Below are 24,809 nucleotides of genomic sequence, written 5' to 3'. Positions count from 1 at the left end.
CGAAACATTCTAAACCGTTATCATGCCAATTAACATATATTCTATAAAATTTATATTTTATGAAATTTTTGAAAATAAAATTAACAATTTTATGTATACTCGCCAAACAAAATAGATGCAATGCTTTAACTAATTCAGTTCCAAATGAATAGCAAATGTGTCAGATAGTAATAACCTTAAACAAGCGTTATTATATGAAAAATGGCGACCCCTGTCAACGATGACGCCTTGTTATTTCAATAATAATTAATGATAAACTCATGTTAAAAGTCGTTTTTTGAACACTTCGTTTTATCTGCATCGATTTTGTACTCAAAACACGAGTTTCACGTGCATGATAATTTTTTGAAAGCTGAGCGCACGAGCTAATTGTGACAATTTTTTTTAAGTAGCTTTACCTATTAAAGGAAATGCATAAGATTATTTTTCACTTACAACGCAATTATTTGAAATTAACGCAAAATTATTTGAAATTAACGCAGTGTTTTTGTCACGCGTTTCCATGTAATATGTTTGCCTCATTTTAATAAATGTCCGCCCCTTCAAATTGTATGATCGTTTTCTTCTTCAATAATTAAGCTACGTAACTATGTTTTTCACACTGTTTTCTATGGGATACCAAAGGGGTCGAAACTTTAACTTCTGCTCGAGCAGAAAAAAATGCTGCTCGAGCAGCATTTAAATGCTGCTCGGCCAGCAAAATGCTGCTCGAGCAGCAAATTTACTGCTCGACCAGCATTTTTTCTGCTCGAGCAGAAAAATCCTGCTCGACCAGTTTTATTTTTAGATTATGGCATTAGCCAATCAGAACTCTTGTTATATTTGCCATTTGGTGCAAAACTGGTTTGTTTGGAAAAAATGGCTGCCGCCATGATGGTGCATTTTTCACATCTTCTGCAAGTTTATGTGACGACCTGTTTAAAGTTTAACATTGACACGCGGTAAGTGCTTTATATTTTGGCTGCAAACTAGTCGATCAAAAAATTGTTGCCATTCGCTTAATAAGAAAATCGATCATAAATGTCTAACGGCTGTTAATAGCAATAACCACTGATTTTGAAAATTGACATAAACCCAGTAAAATTATACATTTTCTGATAGATATTAGTAAACCATTTCCAAATATGTATGGTTTGTCTATCTTACATTGTCTATAGTAATGTTAGTGAATGCGGAAACATTGAAAAATCCCATGTGTCAAAATTGTCATTTTTCATTTTTTCAAAATAGTCAACCTGGGTGTATAATTTGTTTAAAATAATGATTTAAGAACACATTTTTTATCCAAACTTTCAATAATTCATTACAGATACATTTCAGCTATGTTAGATGTCCTTGCAAGTGGATGGTCCGGCAGGATTCTGGTCTGAAACACGTTACCCCCCACCAACCCAGGACCCAAAAATTCCTGAAATAGACAATAAAAAGTAGATTTTTCTAAATTGCAAATGTGCATGTGATTCAATATCACAGTTTAAATAATGTACAACAAAACAAGAATAAATGTTGAAAAAACAAAAACTTATTTGGTTAGTATTTAAAAAAAAACATTATCCAAAACATGTACAACTGCCCACCCAATACAAATGTGATACAACCTGGTATTTAAGAACATTTTCTAAGTAATATTATTTCTCTTAAACAAAATTTTATTTATGAACTAGCAGTTAAATTGAACAGGAAAAACACTTACGGTTGAATATGCAGCCAGTAATCTGAATTCTTATCCAAAATTCTGATATGTCGGTTGATTAGGAATGGCAGCACCAGGAATTCTGAAAGATCGACAATGCATTGCTAAATTAAATCTTATATACTTTTGTAAGATGAAACAGAAACACTATTTGTTAGAATAGTTTAACACACACCTATTCAAAAAAAGATAAACATATAATAAAATAATTAAAAAAATATTATAATAATTACTGTAAGAAGTTTCGAACTCATAATAGGCGAATGTATGTAACAGCTCAATATCTTTAAACAACTTCTTGGATTTAGTAAATCATTGTCGATACATTAATTAAGAGCTTGTTTTCTTCATGAAAGGAACTCCAAAGATGCTGAAATATAATAGTGCACTGCATGCAAATATTAATTAAGTGATACTGACAAACTGAAAGAACAGAACATTTAACCGCAAATGTTTTCTACAAGCTTTTACTGATTCAATGTTTCTTTTTTCAAAGTTTGCTAAAAAATCATGCTGAAATCAAAATTAGCCAATTGTAAGGGCATTTAATATTTCATCCATTTAAGTCATCTTTTTAATGTAGCGCCATATGATGAAATAACTGGAATTCCTTTGCCAACTGAAGTAATTTCCAATTTAATTTTAATAGTAATATTAAAATTAATAATAAGATGCAGTCACACATACTGTTTGTCGAAAAGGCTGTTAAACAACTGATCTTTCACTGGAATATTCCTGTCAACCAAAAGGTGAAGGTGGTTGTGTCTCGTCAAGAGTCCGATATCTATGCAAATGAACAGACACATACATATTTTTGTCATCATACTTACAAAGTACATTTTCAACAATAATATTATTTCTTACAGTAGGGGCATGTGTATATTCTGTGTTATTAAATAATTAAGTTTAAATTTAGGATATAATTGTTAACCATCAAATTCAATGTCTTCAACATGCAACTGCTTAAAATGTTACTTACCACAATGTAACTGTGCTCATGTATTTGTGAAATCCCATCATAATCACTGTCCAATAGATCTTTGTCAGTCATGTTCTCTATAAAATAAAAAGTAAATAAAATAGAATTTCAATACCGTTATGCACAAAACCTGCGACACATAATAACCGAGTCTTAGCAATGCATCCTCAATTTTGCAAAGGTTAATTCTAGAACCTAACCTTTATATATAATAATATCCATTTATTTTTTGTATATTAATCATGTAAATGAAATTAGAACTGAAATTAATTATAGCAGTTTTAACACGTTAACAAAACTAATAATGAGATGGTGTGTGAATTATAATGCTCCCTAAATGTATAATCAACTTAAAACTAATAACGTAACTTAGCTTTTAAGTTTATGATTATGATCAATTACAGAAGTTACATTTTACATTTGTTACAAATGAAGACAAGTCCGGTACGACATGGCGCGGGTACGATCTGGAACAGATTTTCTTTGACATAATTAACACAATAATTTAGGTGATTTAAGTGAATTCATACCTGCATCGATACCAGATGAGACGATTTCTCTTCCTGCCAAACAAATACTGTGTTTATCGTACCGATATCCGTAAAACTGCTCAAAAGATCGCTCCCGAATTCACCGTAACAACAATGTAATAATTCCGCGTAAAGGGGAGTAACTCTACTGCACAGGAATAGTGGTGTTGGAAATAAATAAATATATATTATTTCACGCGCATATACCTGATTCAAATGGTTAGAATTTATTAAAAAACACAATAATTGATTTATTAAAAGCTAAATTTCAAGTGAATCTGCCTTCTTTCTGCAAAATATTGGCCTTCGAATTTTTTACTTTCACTTTTGAGCAATGATTTTTTATTTTCCGGTCATGGCAAGGTCAGATACTGCTTATTTGGACATATCTCCTCCCACATATGCAAATTTTTCATTTGGATTACTTCTTTCATGCTCGTAGTGAAGCGTTAAAAACACCCCACATTTTTCGGTCAACTTTTTGCCTGAACACCGATTGCGCAATAATTTGCCAATCGTGATACATCGGCTATCTCGGATTCCTCCGTAAGATAGGCCTCGTGGCTAACGGTCGCCATATTGCCTTGTATTACTACTTTACTACCCAAAAGGTTGTCAGTCTATTGTTATGAGGCTGTATACATGCGCGTTGAACTAGCGCCAAACTTTTTACCGAAACTTTGATATTAAGAGCACTATTAACGTTCATTTGCGTTGCATTTTGACCTATTATCCAAGTGATTTACTTTTCCATTATTATTTAATCCCCCTATCATCCAATTTTTAAGATGAAATTACGGTGTTTACAAAACCAACCAAACCGAAAGTGAAACTGGATGCATTACGTTTCGCGATGTAAACATTAAATATTTGTTCAGTTTGAGGAAGCGAATCGATAATAGACGTTGGAATATGTATGCAATACAGACTATCATTGCCGATTGTAGTACTGGCAAAAAATACCTTTTATGACAGGTCATGTATAGAACGTTATTCAAATAGTGACCATAAATCACTACAAATGTCTGGGTTGTTCATTAACCCATTTATGCCCAGTGGACTCTCCCATCCTTCTAAATTGGATCAATTTATTTCCAAAAGTAGGGGTGTCTGGTATATTTATTTCTATATTAAGAATATTTCTTACAGAAATTTCTTTAAGCAAACAGCGCAGACCCAGATGAGACGCCGCATCATGCGGCGTCTCATCTGGGTCCAGCTGTTTGCAATGTCCTTTTTTCAGGACGCTAGGCATGAATGGGTTAATATAATTAATGCACGTTTCTGATCTAATTGCCTGTATCTAGTTGTAATTACCATGATATTGATAAAATTAAAACGTTTTTTTCTTAAATTAACATAACATGTTTTATTTTTATCATTTAGGGAATATATAATTGTATCATTATCATCATTAAATATTCTGAAAATTATCTAAATTATCATGATTACTTTAAAGTAGAATTTTTAAATTTTACTCATTATTTTTAATGAATTTGCACATTTGCTTGATTAAAAATAAAATGTATTAATAAGGGTTTCAGTTGTTTTAACCCATTTTTAGTTCTATTAAATTTAAAGTACTAACTACGTACATGTATGTGAAATGCTCTTGAGTTCGTTTCCTGGGCCTAGAACCAGTACTTGGGTGTCTCTTGGAGATTTCTTAAGAATGCTCCCACACTGGGGATCAAACCAGTGACCTCCAGATCATTAGGTGCACACCACATCCATTACACATCAGCGACCTTCAATTAGTAAATTACTTTAGTATTGCAGCATTATATAATGTAATGTTGCTACATATTTTTGGAAAATGATTAATGTGCAGTACTAAATAAATCTAAATGCATACAATTTTAATTGTGTATATTGTGTGTATATTAGTTACAAATTCCCTTTTTACAGGTATACTGGATTATGAAAGACTGATAAACATAAAATTGACAACTCTTCTCCCCAACGATACTTTGTGTGGCTCATTCTCAGAACAAACCCATAGTCAGTGAGAAAACTACAGTGTAAAAAGACCACTTGATTGTGACAATTATGGCTGACCAAGCAAATGTTATCATTTAAAATAAAGAAAACATCCAGTTCAATATACATTTTATACCAATTATGACATTGGCCAACACAGAAAATAATTATAAGGTTGATTTTCCCAAAATTGACTGTTACAATTGGATACTGTTTTAAGCTTCACTCTACTTTGTCTGAAAATAAAAGTCCTAAATGATGTAATAGAAACATACATATTTAATTTTTAGTTTTACAAGGATATATATATACATACATATATTATAATATCTTTTTATCGATGGTCAATCAATTTAAGTTTAACTAATATATACATACACATTTTATACATGTGTATGCTTTGATTTTTTTCTATTGAAGCCAAATTAATATCCCATTAGATAGATAGATAATATCACAGCAGTATTCCTATTTTGTCTGCAAGTACTGCAGAAATCATGGATTATTATTTTACTGAGTCAGCCTTAATCTTTATATTATAATTGTTAAAACAGATTAAGATGTGCATTATACAATTGAGGATGCATTAAGATTAAAAAATGTATAAATTAATAAAGAATCAATAACAATCAGAAACTGTGCATTTTTTTCAGTATTGTGTGAAAGGATTTGAAGTAATGATGTGTTTTTGAAATATGATTTATGTGAATTTGAATAAATATATAAAATTTAGTGATTTTCTCAGACAAAAACTGTTAATTACATACTAAAGTATTCAGAATGTATTATTGTAATATTCATTCGAATTTTTTAGTACAAAAAGCACTTTTCCCTGGCATTTGTATTAATAGTAATTGCATATTTTATAATTCTGACAGCATTTATAAACTGTGTTCATGCAAGCATGAACACGGTTTCATTTTTTGAGTATTTAAACAAGAGGGTCATGATGGCCCTGTATCACTCCACTGCTGAAAAAAAGGCTGAAACAAATTTCTCTGCATGTGCAAATACTTAAATATAGGCCCTATTTAAGCACATGTACACTTTTGTGACCTTCTGGGCTGGGTCAAATTTAACCCCAGGGGCATAATTTGAGAAAACTTTGTAGAGGACTACTATATCTCACTACATACAAAATGTGGTAGCCCTAGGTCCTAGAGTAAAGGACAAGAATATTTTTAAAGTTTTCACAAAATAAGCAAGATATAAGCGTATATAATGTTCAATTTTGTGACATGCGGGTCAGGATCAAATTTGACCCAAAGGGCATAATTTGAACAAACTTGGTAGAGGACTATAAGACGTTACTGCATACCAAATTTGGTAGCCATAGTCCAAATGGTTTTCGACAAGAAGATTTTTAAAGATTTTACAAAATAGGCGCTTTAAAAGCGTTTATTCAATTTTGTGACCCCCCGGGGCAGGGTTAAAGTTGACCCCAGAGGCATTATTTGAACAAATTTGGTAGAGGTTTATTAGATGTCACTACATACCAAATTTGGTAGCCCTAGGCCCAATGGTTATGGACAACAAGATTTTTAAAGTTTTCACAAAATAGGCCCCATATAAGCGTATGTTCAGTTTTGTGACCCCGGGCAGGGTCAAATTTGACCCAAGGGGCATAATTTGAACAAACTTGGTAGAGAACTATAACATGTCACTACATACCAAATTTGGTAGCCCTATGCCTTATGGTTAAGGACAAGAAGAGTTTTAAAATGTTCACAAAATAGGCACTATATAAGCATATAATTGATTTTGTGGCCCCCGGGGCAGGGTCAAATTTGACCCCTGGGGCATAATTTGAACAAACTAAGTAGAGGACTATACAATGTCACTACATACCAAATTGTGTAGCCCTAGGCCTAATGGTTATGGACAAGATTTTTTTTAAGTTATCACAAAATAGGCATTATATAAGCATATGTTCAATTTTGTGACCCCCGGGGCAGGGTCAAATTTTACCCTAGGGATTAAATTTGAATAAATTTGGTAGAGGACTATTAGATGTCACTATATACCAAATTTGATAGCCCTAGGCCGGATTGTTATGGACAAGAATTTTTTTGAAGTTTTCACAAAATAGGCCTTATATAAGCATATGTTCAATTGTGTGACCCTCGGGGCAGGGTCAAACTTGACCCCAGGGGCATAATTTGAACAAACTTGGTAGAGGACTATAAGATGCCACTACATACCAAATTTGATAGCCCTAGGCCCAATGGTTATGGACGAGAAGATTTGTAAAGTTTTCACAAAATATACCCTATATAAGCATATGTTCACTTTTGTGACCCCCGGGACAGGGTCAAATTTGACCCCAGGGGTATAATTTGAACAAATTTGGTAGAGGACTATTAGATGTCTCTACATACCAAATTTGATAGCCCTAGGCCCAATGGTTATGGACGGGAGATTTTGAAAGTTTTCACAAAATAGGCCTTATTTAAGCAAATTTTCAATTTTGTGACCCCCAGGGCAGAGTCAAATTTGACCCCAGGGGCATAATTTGAACAAATTTGAAAGAGGTTCACCCCAGAAACATTCCTAAGAAATTTCATCAGAATTTGACCAGTTGTTTAGAAAAAGATGTTTAAAGGAAAAGTTTATGCATGGATGCACGATGGACACAGGACCTTTGGCCAGTGGAGCTAAAAATCAAATTAAACATTTAGTTTTGATTTAAAATCAGTTTTTATATGCAAGTGTCTATTTCACTTATAAATTAAAACAGCATATTATTCATTATTGAAAAGATTATTCCAAGCTTGATGTCATATTTCAACTTTGCATAGTGTAGTTAATTGAACATTGTATTGAACTGTATGGGCAGCTATATTTTTTAATTTATGTATGTTGTATTATACAAAATGCATTATTTCTACCACAAGTAGACCATATAAGGCCTACTGCTACTAAATAGGCACTGGTATGAATTTGACACTGTTTTTGATGCTCATACAAAACTTTAATTATTACTACACTTTAGTATATTAAATATTTTCAAGTTTTTGTTCAACATTTTTTGCAAAAGAAAAGAGTGTCTTAATGCATTTGAAAATATACTTAAAACAAACTAAAATGCATTTTAACATACCTTTTTCCTGGTAAAGTGTATTTGGGATGATAAAAAATACACTTGAAGAGTATTAATGCTGAAAAAATGCAGAAAAAAATACATTTGTTTCTGTTAGAAGTGTGTCTTGTCTGCATTTTTAAGTGTATTAAATGCACATCAAATGCAGATAAATACAATGCCAATACTGTTACATGTATTGTAATGGACATAAAATGCACTTGTTCTTGTAATTAAATGCTTTAGTGTATTGAAATAACCTTTTATAACGTTTTAACAATTATTTATACCTTTTTATATAAATTTTCTTTTGAAATGTGACACTTAAATGATTTTTGCACCACTAGTAAGAGATATAATTTGTGCTCATAATGCTTTATCATTACACTACATAATATCATTTGTTGTATGAAAATTACCCGTAAAATTCATGTGAAAGCTCAAGAAATCAATAGCAGCGTGCTATACCCTGCTCCTTTTTACATGACTTGATGGTATTTAATCCCCAATTCTACATGGCTAAGGGAAAATTAATGTGCAGATTTGACAAATAAGTCTTAACTGGGATCCAATAGGCAGACTTTCATATTACTTGTATTTAATTTAAATCATGATCTGAATTTCTCTTTGGCAAATCTTTGTTGGTCACAGTATTCAACTGAATTTTGTTCACTTTGTAGTGATTATATTTTCTATATTTATCAGACAACATCTTTCTTCAAAAGTTTAACATGATTGCTTGGTTAATTTGAAACAAGATCAATGCATCATAACATAAAATGAAAAAATGTGTAATAGTAAAAATGGCAGCAAAAAAGCACTAGATTATCTGCCTTAAATCAGAGACAATATGTTAATGTATTGGAATTTCTCATTAATAATGTGCTCCATAGTTGTATAATTGTATAGTCGCATGCATGAGTGGTGTCAATGTCACAATACCAATTAAAGCCTATAATTTACTAAAACAATTTGAAGTTTGATGTGAGTTTTTTTCAAGATCTGTTATATATAATTATATATACATGTATATATATATTGTTGAAAAGTTAACATGCAATAAGTTTACTGTAATTAAGTGACAAATAGTTTTACTGATTTGGTTGGAGGCATATATGCAGATATATCATGGTTTGTGCAGAGGACAGTAGCAAAAACAAGAGCTGTCTCCGTAGGATGACATACGCCACCGATAAACGCTTTAATAGAAGTTATGAGCATTTTTCAAAACCTAAAAGCCGACCCTAAGTTCAAGGTCAAAGGGGTCAAAATTTGTGTGTGTATGGGAAGGCCTTGTCCATATACACATGCATACCAAATATGAATGTTACATCTGAAGCGACATAGAAGTTATGAGCATTTTTTCGAAACCTAAATGCAAAGTGTGATGGATAGACAGACGGACAGTGCGATCACTATATGCCCTCCTTTGGGGGCATAAAAATGTGTTTCACATTGTTTTGGTAAATGAGTAATGTAGTTAAAAGAACAGAATCATCAATTATAAAGTTATTGATTATGAAGTGTTGCTGGCATATTTGATGCATTCATCTAGCTATAAGAAGGTCCCTGTTTTATCCCCACTGGCACCGAGTGAGGGTTCTCAAAATCTTTAAACAATATGAATAACTACATATAGGGTCGAGAGCCTTGTTGATATGGGGGCTAAACACCTGAAATCAAAGCGACCCAGGTTAAAGGCCGAGGCCAAATAAATAAACCAGAGGCCGCATGATCCTGCTATACTCTGAACAAGTATTGTTTCTTCTCAGAAAACTGGCTTAAGTGTCTTACTAAGCTTTAGACTTTGAGTTTCAGTGCAATCAATCTAAAATAAATTGGTCAAATTAAATAATAATTTGTAAAAAATAAACATTCTGCACAAATTCAATTATTTACTTTACCTGTGTGCATGAATCATTTCAGTCTTGATGGTTAGTGAACTATGTCAAAAGCACCATAGCTATGAAACACTTGTTTTTTTTAATAGTGCAATGTTCCACAGAAATGATGCTGATGATTATTCTACACGATGATGAATTCAATTATTAGATATATTTCTAAATTCCATTTCCACCAACAATTCGGTTATTTCACTACCAGTTCACATGCTTCATACACAGTTGAAAATAACACTATTTCACTCAACAACCGTGACACATGTACTCAATTTTTCAACTTTTCGCAATTAAAATTGTCTTCTACTGTTATTGTTGTTGTTGTACTTTTGAAAGTAGTTCGAAAGATGGCGACTATTAACCCAGAGATTGATTTATGAAATAAATCGTCTGCTGATCCAGAGTGAATAATTTGCATAGCAGGTGCGTGGTTGTTGCTACTGTTAAAACTTTTGCGAAAATCACGACGATGACTGATAAAAATTGCTCAATGGTTGCGCAAGTGTAGGTTCTCTGTTTCTATCGATTTACTTTCTTAATGATTCTTAATAATTGCTTCCGACATAGGTGCCGATTGCCTTTCTGGTTAACATTGTTTACGTTTCTCGTTCTCCCCATACATGTATCTGCTGTCCTAACTTACAATTATCCAAAAAGGCAAAATATCATGTCTGTTAACCAGTTCGCAGTGCCCCAGATAAGCTGTGTATCTGCTATTAAAATGTTTAAAAATGCAAAGAAATACAATATCATGAGTATTGAAAACGCAACTAATTTGACTTTTACGCAAATTCGTCAAATTAATGATACAAAACTTCGATTAAAAATGCTTTGCTCATTTTAGGTATTTTCTCTTTGGAATTGTTATCGTAACGCGGTGACGCTTACATTCAGCAAGCTCAGCAAACGGTCATAGCTATTCAAACGCTATGCGTTTTCAATCTGATCTAATTCGTTGCTCATTGTGCATGTATTTGTAAAGCGTCTGTACTTTCAGTTTCTATTACGATGCGAAATAAAAATAGCTAAGAGAGGTCGAAAGACGTCCGAGATTGTTGCGCCAAAATATCAGCCAATCGCAAACTTTTTCGAATCAAGAAAGCAAGAGCCAATAAGTGCCGAATCATTTGTGTTATCGATTTTGTTAGAAACTGTGTATACAACAGTTGAGTTGACATCCAAAAAAACATGATGGAAAGTCTGTGACTTAACAAACCTGTCAAAAGTATAAAAAGGCATGTCATTGGTTAGAAATTGTCGACATTTTTTAAAGTTTATATCATGGACAGATTCAAGGATTAAAGATATTACGAAACATCAGTTTATTAAAATTTATGATGATAGTTTACAGTTCTATTGAATCAATACAAGTGTGCAGCGTCAACAGAAGTAAATCAGCAATTATTTTAAGGTATGCATTTTTATTACTCATTTCACTCTATATGAAGAATGGAATCACCCTATTTTTCAAAATCAATGGTTGAAAACCCTATTTCCCAAATAATTATCTGGGGCACTGAGTTCACGAGGACTTTTCTCAATTTCAATGTAAATTATTTTTCACCGAGGCCAATTAGCTTGTTCAAAGCTAACAACAGGTAAAATGTGAGTTGTGTCTGAATTACAAGTTGTTTAATTTTTCATAATTGAAATGTTTACAATTTACTATTTATTGAATAACTTGGCAGTGCATAATTAAGTTCTGGGATGTTATTTTCAGCTCTGAACTGCGAAAAAAATTGCATAATAATTACATTGGTGGCACTATAATGAGTTACCTTTCATCTGTCCTTCCTTTAAATGTCCGTAAAGCAGACTTTCCAAACTTTGCAGAAAGAGTTTAGGCATAGTTTTACACACTCATTTTAACCATGGCATGCTATTGTACAACATGTCTTGACGGAAATAATTTCGATAAAAAATATTTGCAGGAAATAATTTTTCCTTTGCGAATCGTTTGTATCTTTTTATCTTTATTCTGAAATGCCCCTCTTAAGAATAATGTCATGTATAGCTGGTTTAGAATTAAGGATGATGATATGTCCTAACAGCATTTTGTCATGTCATTTACTGTACTTCTTAACCTACATGTATTTGAATATTCAGTCCCCATATAACTACGCCCATATGTTGTGGACATTTACATACAAGAATACAAACAGGAATATGTATTGGAGTTTGCTGATTAAATTGACAGTCAGTCGGAGGGTAACAGGTTTGTTTTTAACCAGAAGTGAGGAACTAAACGCAATTTGCAGGGGAAAAAAATCTCTTTATACCACTTAAGTATATTTGCATCACAGGAGCTCTGGTGTCGTGAGGTTGAGGAAACTAGTGTTGAATCTAAAACATTTAGCATCATGGACTCAAAAGTGAGAAGCCAAGTCAGACACCGCAAAATGTAAAATAATCTGTCAGATGTTTGGTCTGACAGGCTACGAAATTATGTCAGACTGAAGGATAATTTCTGGATTCCACTTATTAGCATACCTGATAATAGCATATTTCTGTTATTAGCATAGAGAATGTCAAAGCACAGATTAATTCTTAAATTTTAATGTATTTTTCTTCTATTAATAGCATAATTTTTAACCCCAATATTCAGAATTCACTTAAAGTTTTTATAGCATAGAACATTCTCAGAATGCCAAGAAAATATGCTTTAAATCTGCGAAAATATGCTCAAATGCAAATGCAAATACCTTAGAATACAATTCCATTTGATAAATAGTTATCTTAAACATCAATCATATACAATGTTGAATTTAAATTTCACTTTGCCGATCAATAATTAACAGATTTGACTTATTGTATGCCCTCAGTTGCTATATTTATGCTAAAATGTGTGTTCCTGTTAATAGCATATTCCTGTTATTAGCATAATTTTTGCTGACATGGTATGCTAAGAACAGGAATCCACGGTAGCAACAAATTAATCAGGAATTATGGTTTGAATCCATGAACTATTATTTTTAATGGTGAAAGAAAATCTCCATGGCGCGTTTTCAAAAATTCCTAATCAAGCTTGGTAAAAGAACACACAGAATAGCAAATTTATTACAGCGCCAACTTCCGGGTAAAAATGATTGATTTTTTAATATTCCGTAAGACAAATGCCGCATCATATCCTATGGATGATTTCAAAAATAATGAAGCCTAAATAAAACATGCATTTATTATCCCCCGCCAGAGGCGGAGGGATATTGTTTTGGCATTGTCCGTCCGGCTGTCCGGCCGTCCGGCACTTTTGTATCCGGAGCCATATCTTGGAAGTGCTTTGGCGGATTTCATTGAAACTTTGTATGAGTATATATATGCATAAGAGGATGATGCACGCCAAATGGCATTGTACACCATCTGTTAAAAAGAGAGTTATGGCCCTTTGTATCTTGAAAAAATGCTTTTTACTATAGGCACTTTTGTGTCCGGAGCCATATCTTGGAAGTGCTATGGCGGATTTCATTGAAACTTTGTATGAGTATATATATGCATAAGAGGATGATGCACGCCAAATGGCATTGTACACCATCTGTTAAAAACAGAGTTATGGCCCTTTGTATCTTGAAAAAATGCTTTTTACTATAGGCACTTTGTGTCCGGAGCCAAATCTTGGAAGTGCTTTGGCGGATTTCATTGAAACTTGGTATGAGTATATAATATATCCCCCGCCAGAGGCGGAGGGATTTTGTTTTGGCGCTGTCCGTCCGTTACTTTTGTGTCCGGAGCCATATCTTGGAAGTACTTTTGAGGATTTCATTGAAACTTGGTATGAGTATATATATGGATAACAGGATGATGCACGCCAAATGGCATTGCACACCATCTGATAATAACAGAGTTATGGCCCTTTGTATCTTCAAAAAAATGCTTTTTTTAGTGTCAAATATAACACTTTTGTGTCCAGAAGTATATAGGCGGGGGATATCAATTCAACGAATTTGCTTGTTTTCTTACCATTAAGCATGTTTGAGTTCTTTTTCTATCTTACAGAAGTGTTTCCATGTGATTAACTTATATGTGAAAATTCTGCTCAATAACTTGCTTCATTAACAAAATATATTGAAAAATATCCTTAAAAGTGCCCCAAGTGTACTGGTTTTGCGTGACATTTTATGTAAAAGGCAATTTTCAATTCTATACTTCAATAAAACTTTCAGAAATATTAGGTATTGCCATCATTAATGAATATAAAAATGCATATTTTTTAAGAAAAATAAAACAATGCTTCTTACTAAGGTTGATATCTCTTGTAGCAAGTGTTCAAAGCAATGATGTTCTTGTCAATTTTGTGCCACAATTTTCAACTCTCTTCACGTATATTAAGAGGTGGCATCATAAAGTGCTTCAATATTTATAGGCAAAAAGTGTCCTTTTAACCTGTCACATGTTTTTTTCTACACATTTGTACAGGTATTTATACAATTATTTGTTCATGTTAATTTTGAACAGCTGAATCTTAAATGTGGTCAGAATTTGTCCCTGTCCCAAATGTACATTTTGCAAGAAAGTTATTTTAAATTTTTCATAAGATAGAATTTTCAAGGTTTTACATCATTTTCTTCAAACCATTAATGCTTATCACTAGATGTACTGAAAATTTGATTCCAAAACCTTGTGAACTTTTTTTGCAAGACAAATATCACATTGTCCCAAGTGTACGAAATTTTTATCATGTTTGATGGACAGGTGATAGCTTTTAAAAAATAAACAAAGGCACTAATTTTCTGGAAAGAAGTATGCAGAAGGGTGTAATCTCCAAGAGAAAAAGGTGGTTTCTTCACTCTGGGGGTGAACTACTCTTATTATATGGGTATGATTTCATATTTTGTCTTCAGAAGAAAAATAAAAGCATATAAAATTAATGATAATGTGTGGGAAGTATATTTGACTTTACCATAACATTATTACAAAAATACATTTCCTCTTTTCAAATTAATGTCAATTTTAATCAAAATGTTTCTCCAATAATCTTCAATGTTAGCCTGAAGTTGGTTATTAAATGTTGTACATGTACACTTGGGACACAAAATGAATGTTTTTCTTATAAACCTCCAGAAAGTGAAAACAAACTTACATTATAGCAGAATTAATGATTAAATTTCGATTTAATAAAGCATTCAAAAGCAACTGAAAAAAAAAGCCAAAATAAAAGTTGAACATGGTCAAATGTCAAATATGATGGATGACAAAGTCTTTCAGACACTTATAATTAAACCACGCAGACTGTCACCCTTGTGGTACAATTCCTACACATCTAAACTAAAAACCATGTTAAAACCTTCGATAAACAACGGTACAGCACTTATTGTTATTTAATTCATTTTTAATGACACATTACCAAAATATATAGAGGATATATTGTATTACAGCGGAAGGTCAAGTAAGAGGACATCATGTTTAATGTATAAAATATAAAAAGAACAAGGTCTAATTTATAAAGAACAAGGTCCAATATATAGAGAATATAATGTTTAATATATAGAGAGCAAGGTCTAAATATAGAACAGTGAATTATATGTGTCTTGTTCTGATAAAACTGGGCTTAATTCATGTGCGTAAAGTCTCGTCCCTGATAAGCCTGTGCAGACTGCACAGGCTAATCAGGGACGAGACTTTCCACTTTTATGGTAATTTTAGTTTGAAGGAAGTCCCTTCTTACCGAAAATCAAGTTTAAGCGGAAAGTGTCGTCCCTGAAAAGCCGGTGCGGACTGCACAGGCTAATCTGGGACGACACTACGCACATGAATTTAGCCCAGTTTTATCAGAACAAGACACATATTATAGAAAACGAGGTCAAATATTATAAAAAAAATATAAACATGTATTTTGTACAAACAGAACCATGTTCAATATTTATAGAAAAGCGTCCAATATATACCAAAGTCAAATATATACAACTATGTGAAATATATTGAAAACCAAGTCAAATGTATCTACAATTTGTGAAATATGTGTTTTTTATGGAAAATACAGATCTATGACACACTGCATAATTATGGAGATTCCTTATGCCTCTGATATCCCAATAGTTATAAACATACTAAGGGCCACAAAAATACCTCAAATGAAATGCATATAAAAGTTATGCTATTTTTCTTCAGATTTTCATCCATTTTGAAAATGTCCCAAGTGTACAGATTTGGCATTAAATCATGCTAGATCCTTTCAGCAAACAATTCAAGTTCCCTGTAACTTATCTTACAATTTTATATTAAGAATATTTTATGCCAATTTAATTTGTATTCTATATTACTGACTGTTTGGGTATTTCTTAGAATAAATGAAAACTAAAGTTGTCAAGTACAAATAACCTTAAATCTCTAAACATCAACCTTAAATCATCAAACGGACCTTCTAGCACAGAACATTATTTGGGGAAACATTAATTTGTATAGTCAAATGTAATAAAAATTTAAAAAGTATTTATATATGTTGAATGGTTTGCTTATTTAACTTGTATACAAAAGTCATGTAAGTGTCCCAAGTGTACAAATGTTTGAAAATTGTATACAGTTTTGGCAAAAGCTAGTTTTTGCAGATTTTCTTATATAATAAAAAAGAAACTTCACATATATTTGAAGGCCATCCTATATTTTGATAAATCTGAGTTTTTACTTTAAGATACACTGCTTTGAGGCCAGGAAAAAAACTTTTAAGAGTATAGTTTTGAAAAATATGTGTTAAAAAACATGAAAATTTCAAATTTTTCCATAATTTTTTTTTAGAACACTTCTGATTTTGTATTTAAATTTTGCTTAAGAACATACTACATGTTGACAAAACACACAAAATATTGATATCATGTTTTAATGGGATTTTATTAAATGCAAAAGACATGTACATAAAAAAAAATCAAAACATTTGGTTAACATCTTTTGTTGTGAAAAAGTGATTACATCTGACAGAACGGCCCTACTCATTTATAAAACTTGAACCCTTTCCCTATGCAATACAAACAAAATTGTTGCCATAACTTAACATCTAAAATTTGAGAAAATTTTTCATTAAGGCTTCATTATCCCCACGCTTTTCAGAGAAAAAGTGGGGATATTGTGGTTATCTGCGTCTTCCGTCCATCCGTCTGTCCGTCCGTCCTGGCCACTTTCTCCTCCTACACTAGAACCTTGAAACTTACACACGTGGTAGCTATGAGCATATGTGCGACCTTGCACTATTTGGAATTTTGATCTGACCCCTAGGTCAAAAGTTATGTGGGTTGAGGTGGGGCCGGGTCAGAGATTTTTACTCATTTTTATGCCCCCCGGATCGAAAGATTGGGGGGGTTTATTGTTTTTGGCCTGTCTGTCATTGTATGTGTGTGTGTGTGTGTGTGTCCCAAAACTTTAACCTTGGTCATAACTTTTGCAATATACAAGATAGCAACTTGATATTTGGCATGCATGTGTATCTCATGGAGCTGCACATTTTGAGTGCACCGGAGACTACTACGAATGTCTTCAAATTGATACTGAACCTCTCTTATGGCAATACAGATAATCTCAACTATTATTGGCCCCATTACCAACCCTGGGATGCCCCGCCCACATTAGCCACGCCCACCCAAAATTGCCTTTTACTATAATTTCTTCATTTCTACACCGATTCACATCTAATTGATACCGAACTTCTCTTATGACAATACGTTCAATCTCAACTATGCATAGCCCCATTACCAACCCTGGAGCACCCCTGGGTCAAACATGCTGCGTGGGGATACACGTCGGCCTTTGCCGCGCCATTTCTAGTTTAATATTTTTGAAATCACCCATATTTGTGTAAAGTTTGGAGAAAAATCAAGAAAACATATTTTAACAATGAAATACATTTAAGTTGTTTGATGATATTTTCATGTATTTCAACGTTTCCAATGTCCAGTTGAATACCCTATTTGTACCCATTGAAAACCTTTAAAACTTTAATTTTGCATTATTATTTTGTGTTGGGCTTGAAGAAAAAAGATTGATCTGTATCCACTGGCCAAAGGCCAGCGGGGCTTATGTCATGGTCCTGCATTAACTTTTCCTTTAAACATCTTCAGTTCCTAAACTACTAGTCCAATATTGATGAAATTTCTTAGTAATGTTCCATGGGTGAACCTCTTTCAAATTTGTTCAAATTATGCGCCTGGGGTCAAATTTGACCCTGCTCTGGGGTTACAAAATTGAACATATGCTTATATAAGGCCTATTTTGTGAAATCTTTCAAAATCTTCTCATCCATAACCATTGAGCATAGGGCTATCAAATTTGGTATGTAGAGACATCTAATAGTCCTCTACCAAATTTGTTCAAATTATGCCCCTGGGGTCAAATTTGAATCTGCCCCAGGGGTCACAAAATTTAACATATGCTTATATAGGGTCTATTTTGTGAAAACTTTACAAATCATTTTGTCCATAACCATTGGGCCTAGGGCTACCAAATTTGGTATGTAGTGACATCTTATAGTCCTCTACCAAGTTTGCTCAAATTATGCCCCTGGGGTCAAGTTTGACCCTGCCCCAAAGGTCACAAAATTGAACATATGCTTATATGAGGCCTATTTTGTGAAAACTTAAAAAATCTACTTGTCCATAACTGTATGGCATAGTGCTACCAAATTTGGTATGTATTGACATGTATTAGTTCTCTTCTTAGTTTGTTCAAATTATGCCCCTGGGGTCAATTTTGAAACTGCCCCGGGGGTCACAAAATTGAACATATGCTTATAAATGGCTAATTTAGGGTAAACTTTAAAAATCATTCTTGTCCATAACCATTGGGCCTAGGGCTACCAAATTTGGTATGAAGTGACATCTTTTAGTCCTCTACCAAGTTTGTTCAAATTATGCCTCTGGGGTCAACTTGACCCTGCCCCCGGGGGGGGGGATCACACAATTGAATAAACGCTTATAAAGCGCCTATTTTGTGAACATTTTAAAAATCTTCTTGTTGAAAACCATTCGGACTATGGCTATCAAATTTGGTTTGCAGTAACATCTTATTGTCCTCTACCAAGTTTGTTCAAATTATGCCCTTTGGGTCAAATTTGACCCTGACCCGCGGGTCACAAAATTGAACATTATATACACTTCTTTCTTGCTTATTTTGTGAAAACTTTTAAAATATTCTTGTCCTTAACTCTAGGATCTAGGGCTACCACATTTTGTATGTAGTGAGATACACAAATGTATAGTAGTTCTGTATGTGTCCAATAATTATGTTGATAAAGGTGGCAGTGGTAATGACTTGATATGTCTGTGAGATATGAATGCCAAAGTCTTCGTTTTACATAACATGAATTTTTATGTAAAAGTGGTGGTTCTTCATAAATTCTACATGTTCTTTGCAAATGATGACCTCTACAAAGTTGTTCCAGGAGTACCATATTGCCTGACAATCTTTTGTTTTATTGTTAACTTAAACTGTACTTGATTCTAGCATGCAACTATACTTCTTTGAAGTAATTTGAGCAAATTTCTCACTGTTTAGTAATGTATACATTGTTTAAGGTACATTATAATTTCACATTTTGTAGGTGGACTTCAATATGTATGATCTACTTATGCTGCCACAATGTAAAGGCAACAATCACTGGGTTTTGCTGGTTGCAAGTGTTATGTCCAGGACTGTAACCATTTACGACTCGTTGGGTGGTAACAACAAGGCCTTGTTCGATTTGTTCTGGTAAGGTTCAAAGCTGTAATTCATTTTTTGTCTTACCTGCTTGATATAGCAGTCGCAGTAGCAGTTGGTGTATGTGCATTATATGTGTGTCTCTGAGCTTATCCAAACTGTGATTCGATAATTGAATATGCCATTTTTATGCCCCCCTTCGAAAAAGAGGGGGTACATTGCTTTGCACATGTTGGTCTGTCGGTCAGTCTGTCGGTCGGTCCGTCCACCAGGTGGTTTCCCGATGATAACTCAAGAACGCTAGGGCCTAGGATCATGAAACTTCATAGGTACATTGATCATGACTCGCAGATGAACCCTATTGATTTTGAGGTCAGTAGTCAAAGGTCAAGGTCACAGTGACCCAAAATAGTAAAATGGTTTCCGGATGATAACTCAAAAACACTTATGCCTAGGATCATAAAACTTCGTAGGTAGATTGATCATGACTCGCAGATGACCCCTATTGATTTTCAGGTCACTAGGTCAAAGGTCAAGGTCACGGTGATCCGAAATAGTAAAACGGTTTCCGGATGATAACTCAAGAACGCTTATGGCTAGGATCATGAAACTTCATAGGTAGATTGATCATGACTCGCAGATGACCCTTATAGATTTTGAGGTCACTAGGTCAAAGGTCAAGGTCACGGTGACCCGAAATAGTAAAATGGTTTTTGGATGATAACTCAAGAATGCTTATGCCTAGGATCATGAAACTTGATAGGTAGATTGATCATGACTCCCAGATGACCCCTATTGATTTTGAGGTCACTAGGTCAAAGGTCAAGGTCACGGTGACCCGAAATAGTAAAATGGTTTCGGATGATAACTCAAAAACGCTTGTGCCTAGGATCATGAATCTTGATAGGTACATTGATCATGTCTGACAGATGACCCCTATTTATTTTCAGGTCACTAGGTCAAAGGTCAAATAGTAAAATGGTTTCCCGATGATAACTCAAGAAAGCTTTTGGCTAGGATCATGAAACTTCATAGGTACATTGATCATGACTCGCAGATGACCCCTATCGATTTTCAGGTCACTAGGTCAAAGGTCAAGGTCACAATGACAAAAAACATATTCACACAATTGCTGTCACTACAACTGAGAGCCCATATGGGGGGCATGCATTTTTTACAAACAGCCCTTGTTAATATAGCTTACCACATATGTTCTCCATGTAGAGAAGCTGCAGCGCATGCGTTAACAAGAGATCAAAGGTCACATTTAGGGAGCTTTTTTGGCCAGTTGCAGTTATCATTCATCAGGCAATATACCAAACTAGATATTCAAAAAACTTTGTAAATCTTATTTGTTTTCTATATTTGGATCTTTATCTTAAATATTAACTTGTAATGACTACCAACACTTTAAAAATGATAGGCTATATATAAATTTAAGCTTGCTTCCTTAGTTCATTTTTATTTATTATTGTGTCCTATCTCTCACACTTATGTGTTTCAATTAATGTGTTAATAGATTCACATATATATATATATATGTATATATATAATGTTTGAAAACTGATTACCAAAACAATTTAGTATAGATAAAGTACCGCTTAACAAAATATTTGTTGCAGCCAGTTCATGTGTCAACGAGTGCAAATTGTGAAAGATGGCTTAGAAAAATTCAGTTCAGAGTTCAAAGCGCCACCTTGCAACAAACAGCGCCATGGAAACAGCTGTGGAGTGTTTGCATTGATGGTAATAAATTAGCTTTATATTTCTATATAGGAGTCACTTTGTCGAACTGTCGGTCGGTCTGTCCCGAAATTTCATCCGATCTTCACCAAACTTGGTCACAAGTTGTATCTTGATGATGTTTAGGCCAAGTTTGAATATGGGTCATGCTGGGTCAAAAACTAGGTCACGGGGTCACTTAGTGTGTTTTAAACCCAAAGTTTGTCCGGACCATAACTATGTCATTTATCGTTAGATTTTAAAATAACTTGGTACATTTGTTCACCATCATGGAACGGTGTGTTGCGTGAAAAAAGTACGTCAATATCTCCAAGATCAAGGTCACACTTGGAGTTCAAGGGTCAAATGCTTGTCCGGGCCATAACTTTATCATTTATTGTGAGATTTTAAAATCATTTGGCAAATTTGTTCACCATCATTGGACGGTGTGTCGCGCGAAAGAATTACGTCGTTAATTCCAAGTTCAAGGTCACACTTTGAGTTCAAAGGTAAAAAAAGGCCATAAATGAGCTTGTCCAGGCCATAACTATGTTGTTCATTGTGAGATTTGAAAATCATTTGGCACATTTGTTCACCATTATTGGACGGTGTGTCACGCAAAAGAATTACGTCTATATCTGCAACGTCAAGGTCACACTGTGAGTTCAAAGGTCAAAATTGGCCATAAATGATCTTGTCCGGGCCATAACTATGTCATTTATTGTGAGATTTTAAAAATACATGGTACATTTGTTCACAGAGGACAATTTGTCATGCGAAATAATTATGTCGATAACTCCAAGGTCTAGGTCACACTTGGAGTTCAAAAGTAAAAAAATGGCCATAAATTTGGACTGCATGTCATGCTAAATAATTCAAGAGTTCAAAGGTCGAAATGGCCATAAATGATAATGGCATTATCATTCTTAAAAATAGCCATAAATTTGATTCTCTTGTTTTGTGAAGACAGCATGCAAAATAGTCTGTGTCAATGCGGCACGTGGGGGTATTTGTCACGTCTGTGACAAAGCTCTAGTTTGCTTAGTAAAGATCTGCATTAACTTTTATTCAACAAAATAATGGGAGAATGTAGAATATAATCATCGTACCTTTCTGTTGGTGCATTGGTTTTTAGAGCCTTGCATTTTCTTTTAATTTATAAAGGACATGATATTTCATATGTTATATCATAACCTGAGGATCAAACTGTGTTATAGAGTCCCACTTTTGTCAAATAACCCTAAAAAAAAGGTTAAAAAAGAAGATTACTCATATTTTAATTTATTAATGTGTCATATAATGAAAAAAAGCATTCTCTTTTCTCCATTATATTATTTTGTATGAAAAGTTGTTTTTCAGTGTCTTAATGTGATTTTATATTTATGATGCATAAAACATGAATACTTTTTACTGTCAAACTATCGTTCTTGCAATTTTATTTTCAGAAATAGTATTTTTTGTGAACACTTAATCTAGTGAATATATGCTTTTCTTATTGCAAACAAATGTTGTTGTTTTTTAAGTTAAGTATGAATGACTTTTACTTTATTTCCAGACTGCCAAATGTTTGGTCATGAAAAAGCATCCCACAATGTTGCGACAGGCCCATGATTCAGTTTATCGAGACTAGTCGTGAGACGCAGACTTCTGATTCATGGTGTGCGGCAAACATCTCTGTGCGACTCGATCACTCCACTGTAAAGACCCGCACGGCATTAAAATGGATATTATCAATATGTGTTGTTGCTCGAAAATATGTTTTTGTAGCAGGAAGTGCTTTGGGCTCGATTAATCTGAGAACTCAACAAAATATTAATAAAATCCTTCTGTGCCTTTTAGTTCTGAAAACAGAAGTAGCCAGTTGGTATTACACATCTCCTAAACAAGTACAGCACAATAAAACTTAAGGTTTTATAATCCTAAATTTTTATAACATCTTTATATCCACACAAAAATATTGATGATTGTGGTGCTCAGATTGCAAAACCATCTGTTTGGCAAAAATAATGCAGATGGTTAGATTATGCTAAGTGCAAGAAAAAAAGAATAACTCTGGAGATAATAATTGATATGATAATCATTGCTTGACAGAATCACAATTGACCTAGATATTTATTTATGTAGTGGTGTATTTTTCAATGAGTGCCTTAAGATTCCAAAAACATATTGACTTAAAATAAATAATCCCGATGGCGTAAATGACTTACCATTTCATGTTCATGAACCAGTTTTAAAATACTTTGTAGACTTATCTGCTAGGCGGTGAGGACTTTTAGACCACCTGATAAACTTCAACTTTATTTGCCCTAGTTCAGTAATCGACTAAAGACATGCTAACTTAATACTGATGACTGATGAGTCTGTTGTGTCTTATATTCTCATTGCTACTTAAAATATTAAGTCTATTTCAACGTTTAGACTAATAATAAGCAAATTCGTTAAATTGATATCCCCCGCCAAATAAATTTTGCTTATTGATGGGTGCAGAACTAACAGAAAAGTTTATTTGAAGGGTTGTACCCTTATCTCACACTGGGAGCAGTGGTCTAATGGTAGGACGCTGGCGTAGGGATCGAGAGGTCCCGGGTTCAAATCCCGCCCTGACCACTGGAATTTCATTGAGCAAGAAATTTATCCCACATCTGCTCCTCTCCACCCAGGTGTATAAATGGGTACCTGTGAGGGAAATGAGCCAATGTGCCGTGGCTGTATACTGCGCCAAGATGTTAACGGACGACTCATGACCCAGTGATCAGGGAAAAACTGTAAAGCGCCTTTGAACGCACATCTCGAGTATGAAAAGGGCGCTATATAAATGTGGTATAATAAAAAAAAAAAATAATAATTTAAAAGTAACAACATAAAAAACAATTGGCAATAACTCTTTTTTAAGAAAGTGTAGGGTTATAGATTTTGTGCATGACGCCTCTCCTCATTGATATCTTAACATCCATTAAATTTCATCTTTAAATCGTGTATAGTATCTGTGATATAGTCCTGTAAAGTAACATCAAATATGTACAAGGGTTATGTTTCTTGTGCATGGCACTTATTCTCATTGACAATTATACACCCATGAAATTTCATGTTGAAATCTTGTTTATATAGTTTCTGAGATAAAGCCCTGAAAAGTTACATCATACAAAAACAACAAAGGGCAATAACTCTTATTTAAGAAAGTGAAGGGTTGTGGTTCTTATGCATGGTTCTATAAATGAGATATAGCCCTGAAAAGTTACATCATAAAATAACAATAACAAGAAAGGGCAATAACCGTTATGTAAGAAAGTATATGGTTATGGTTCTCGTGCAT

At 33.6% G+C, this 24,809-nt stretch overlaps 2 protein-coding genes and 1 long non-coding RNA gene across 8 annotated transcripts in view; 2 read left to right on the top strand and 1 right to left on the bottom strand.

Annotated features, from left to right (window-relative positions):
* Positions 1-24,809, top strand: part of LOC127874888 (uncharacterized) — a 32,270-nt gene that overhangs the window by 6,108 nt on the left and 1,353 nt on the right. The gene's annotated exons all lie outside the window — the stretch shown is intronic.
* On the top strand, positions 824-23,684 carry LOC127874876 (sentrin-specific protease 1-like). Of its 2 annotated transcripts, none has more exons than XM_052419544.1 (4): positions 824-941; positions 19,677-19,825; positions 21,397-21,520; positions 23,052-23,684. In XM_052419544.1, exons 2-4 carry the CDS (start codon positions 19,689-19,691, stop codon positions 23,124-23,126), a joined length of 336 nt encoding a protein of 111 aa, XP_052275504.1. In that variant the 5' UTR covers positions 824-941; positions 19,677-19,688; the 3' UTR covers positions 23,127-23,684. The 2 variants fall into 2 exon arrangements, 1 of the variants encoding a protein (XP_052275504.1); XR_008047146.1 differs by lacking the exon at positions 824-941 and adding an exon at positions 11,379-11,570.
* LOC127874947 (uncharacterized) lies at positions 1,038-3,708 on the bottom strand. Of its 2 annotated transcripts, none has more exons than XR_008047193.1 (5): positions 3,091-3,708; positions 2,673-2,749; positions 2,381-2,477; positions 1,694-1,775; positions 1,038-1,408 (listed from the first exon to the last, which is right to left on the bottom strand). It is a non-coding gene; the product is annotated as an uncharacterized LOC127874947 (long non-coding RNA). The 2 variants fall into 2 exon arrangements; XR_008047192.1 differs by having other exon boundaries at positions 3,203-3,708.

Source organism: Dreissena polymorpha, chromosome 1, assembly GCF_020536995.1.
Source record: "Dreissena polymorpha isolate Duluth1 chromosome 1, UMN_Dpol_1.0, whole genome shotgun sequence".
In the NCBI taxonomy this organism is placed as follows: domain Eukaryota; kingdom Metazoa; phylum Mollusca; class Bivalvia; order Myida; family Dreissenidae; genus Dreissena; species Dreissena polymorpha.
The sequence above is the reverse complement of the archived record's forward strand: the minus strand, read 5'-3'. Positions and strand labels throughout refer to the sequence as shown.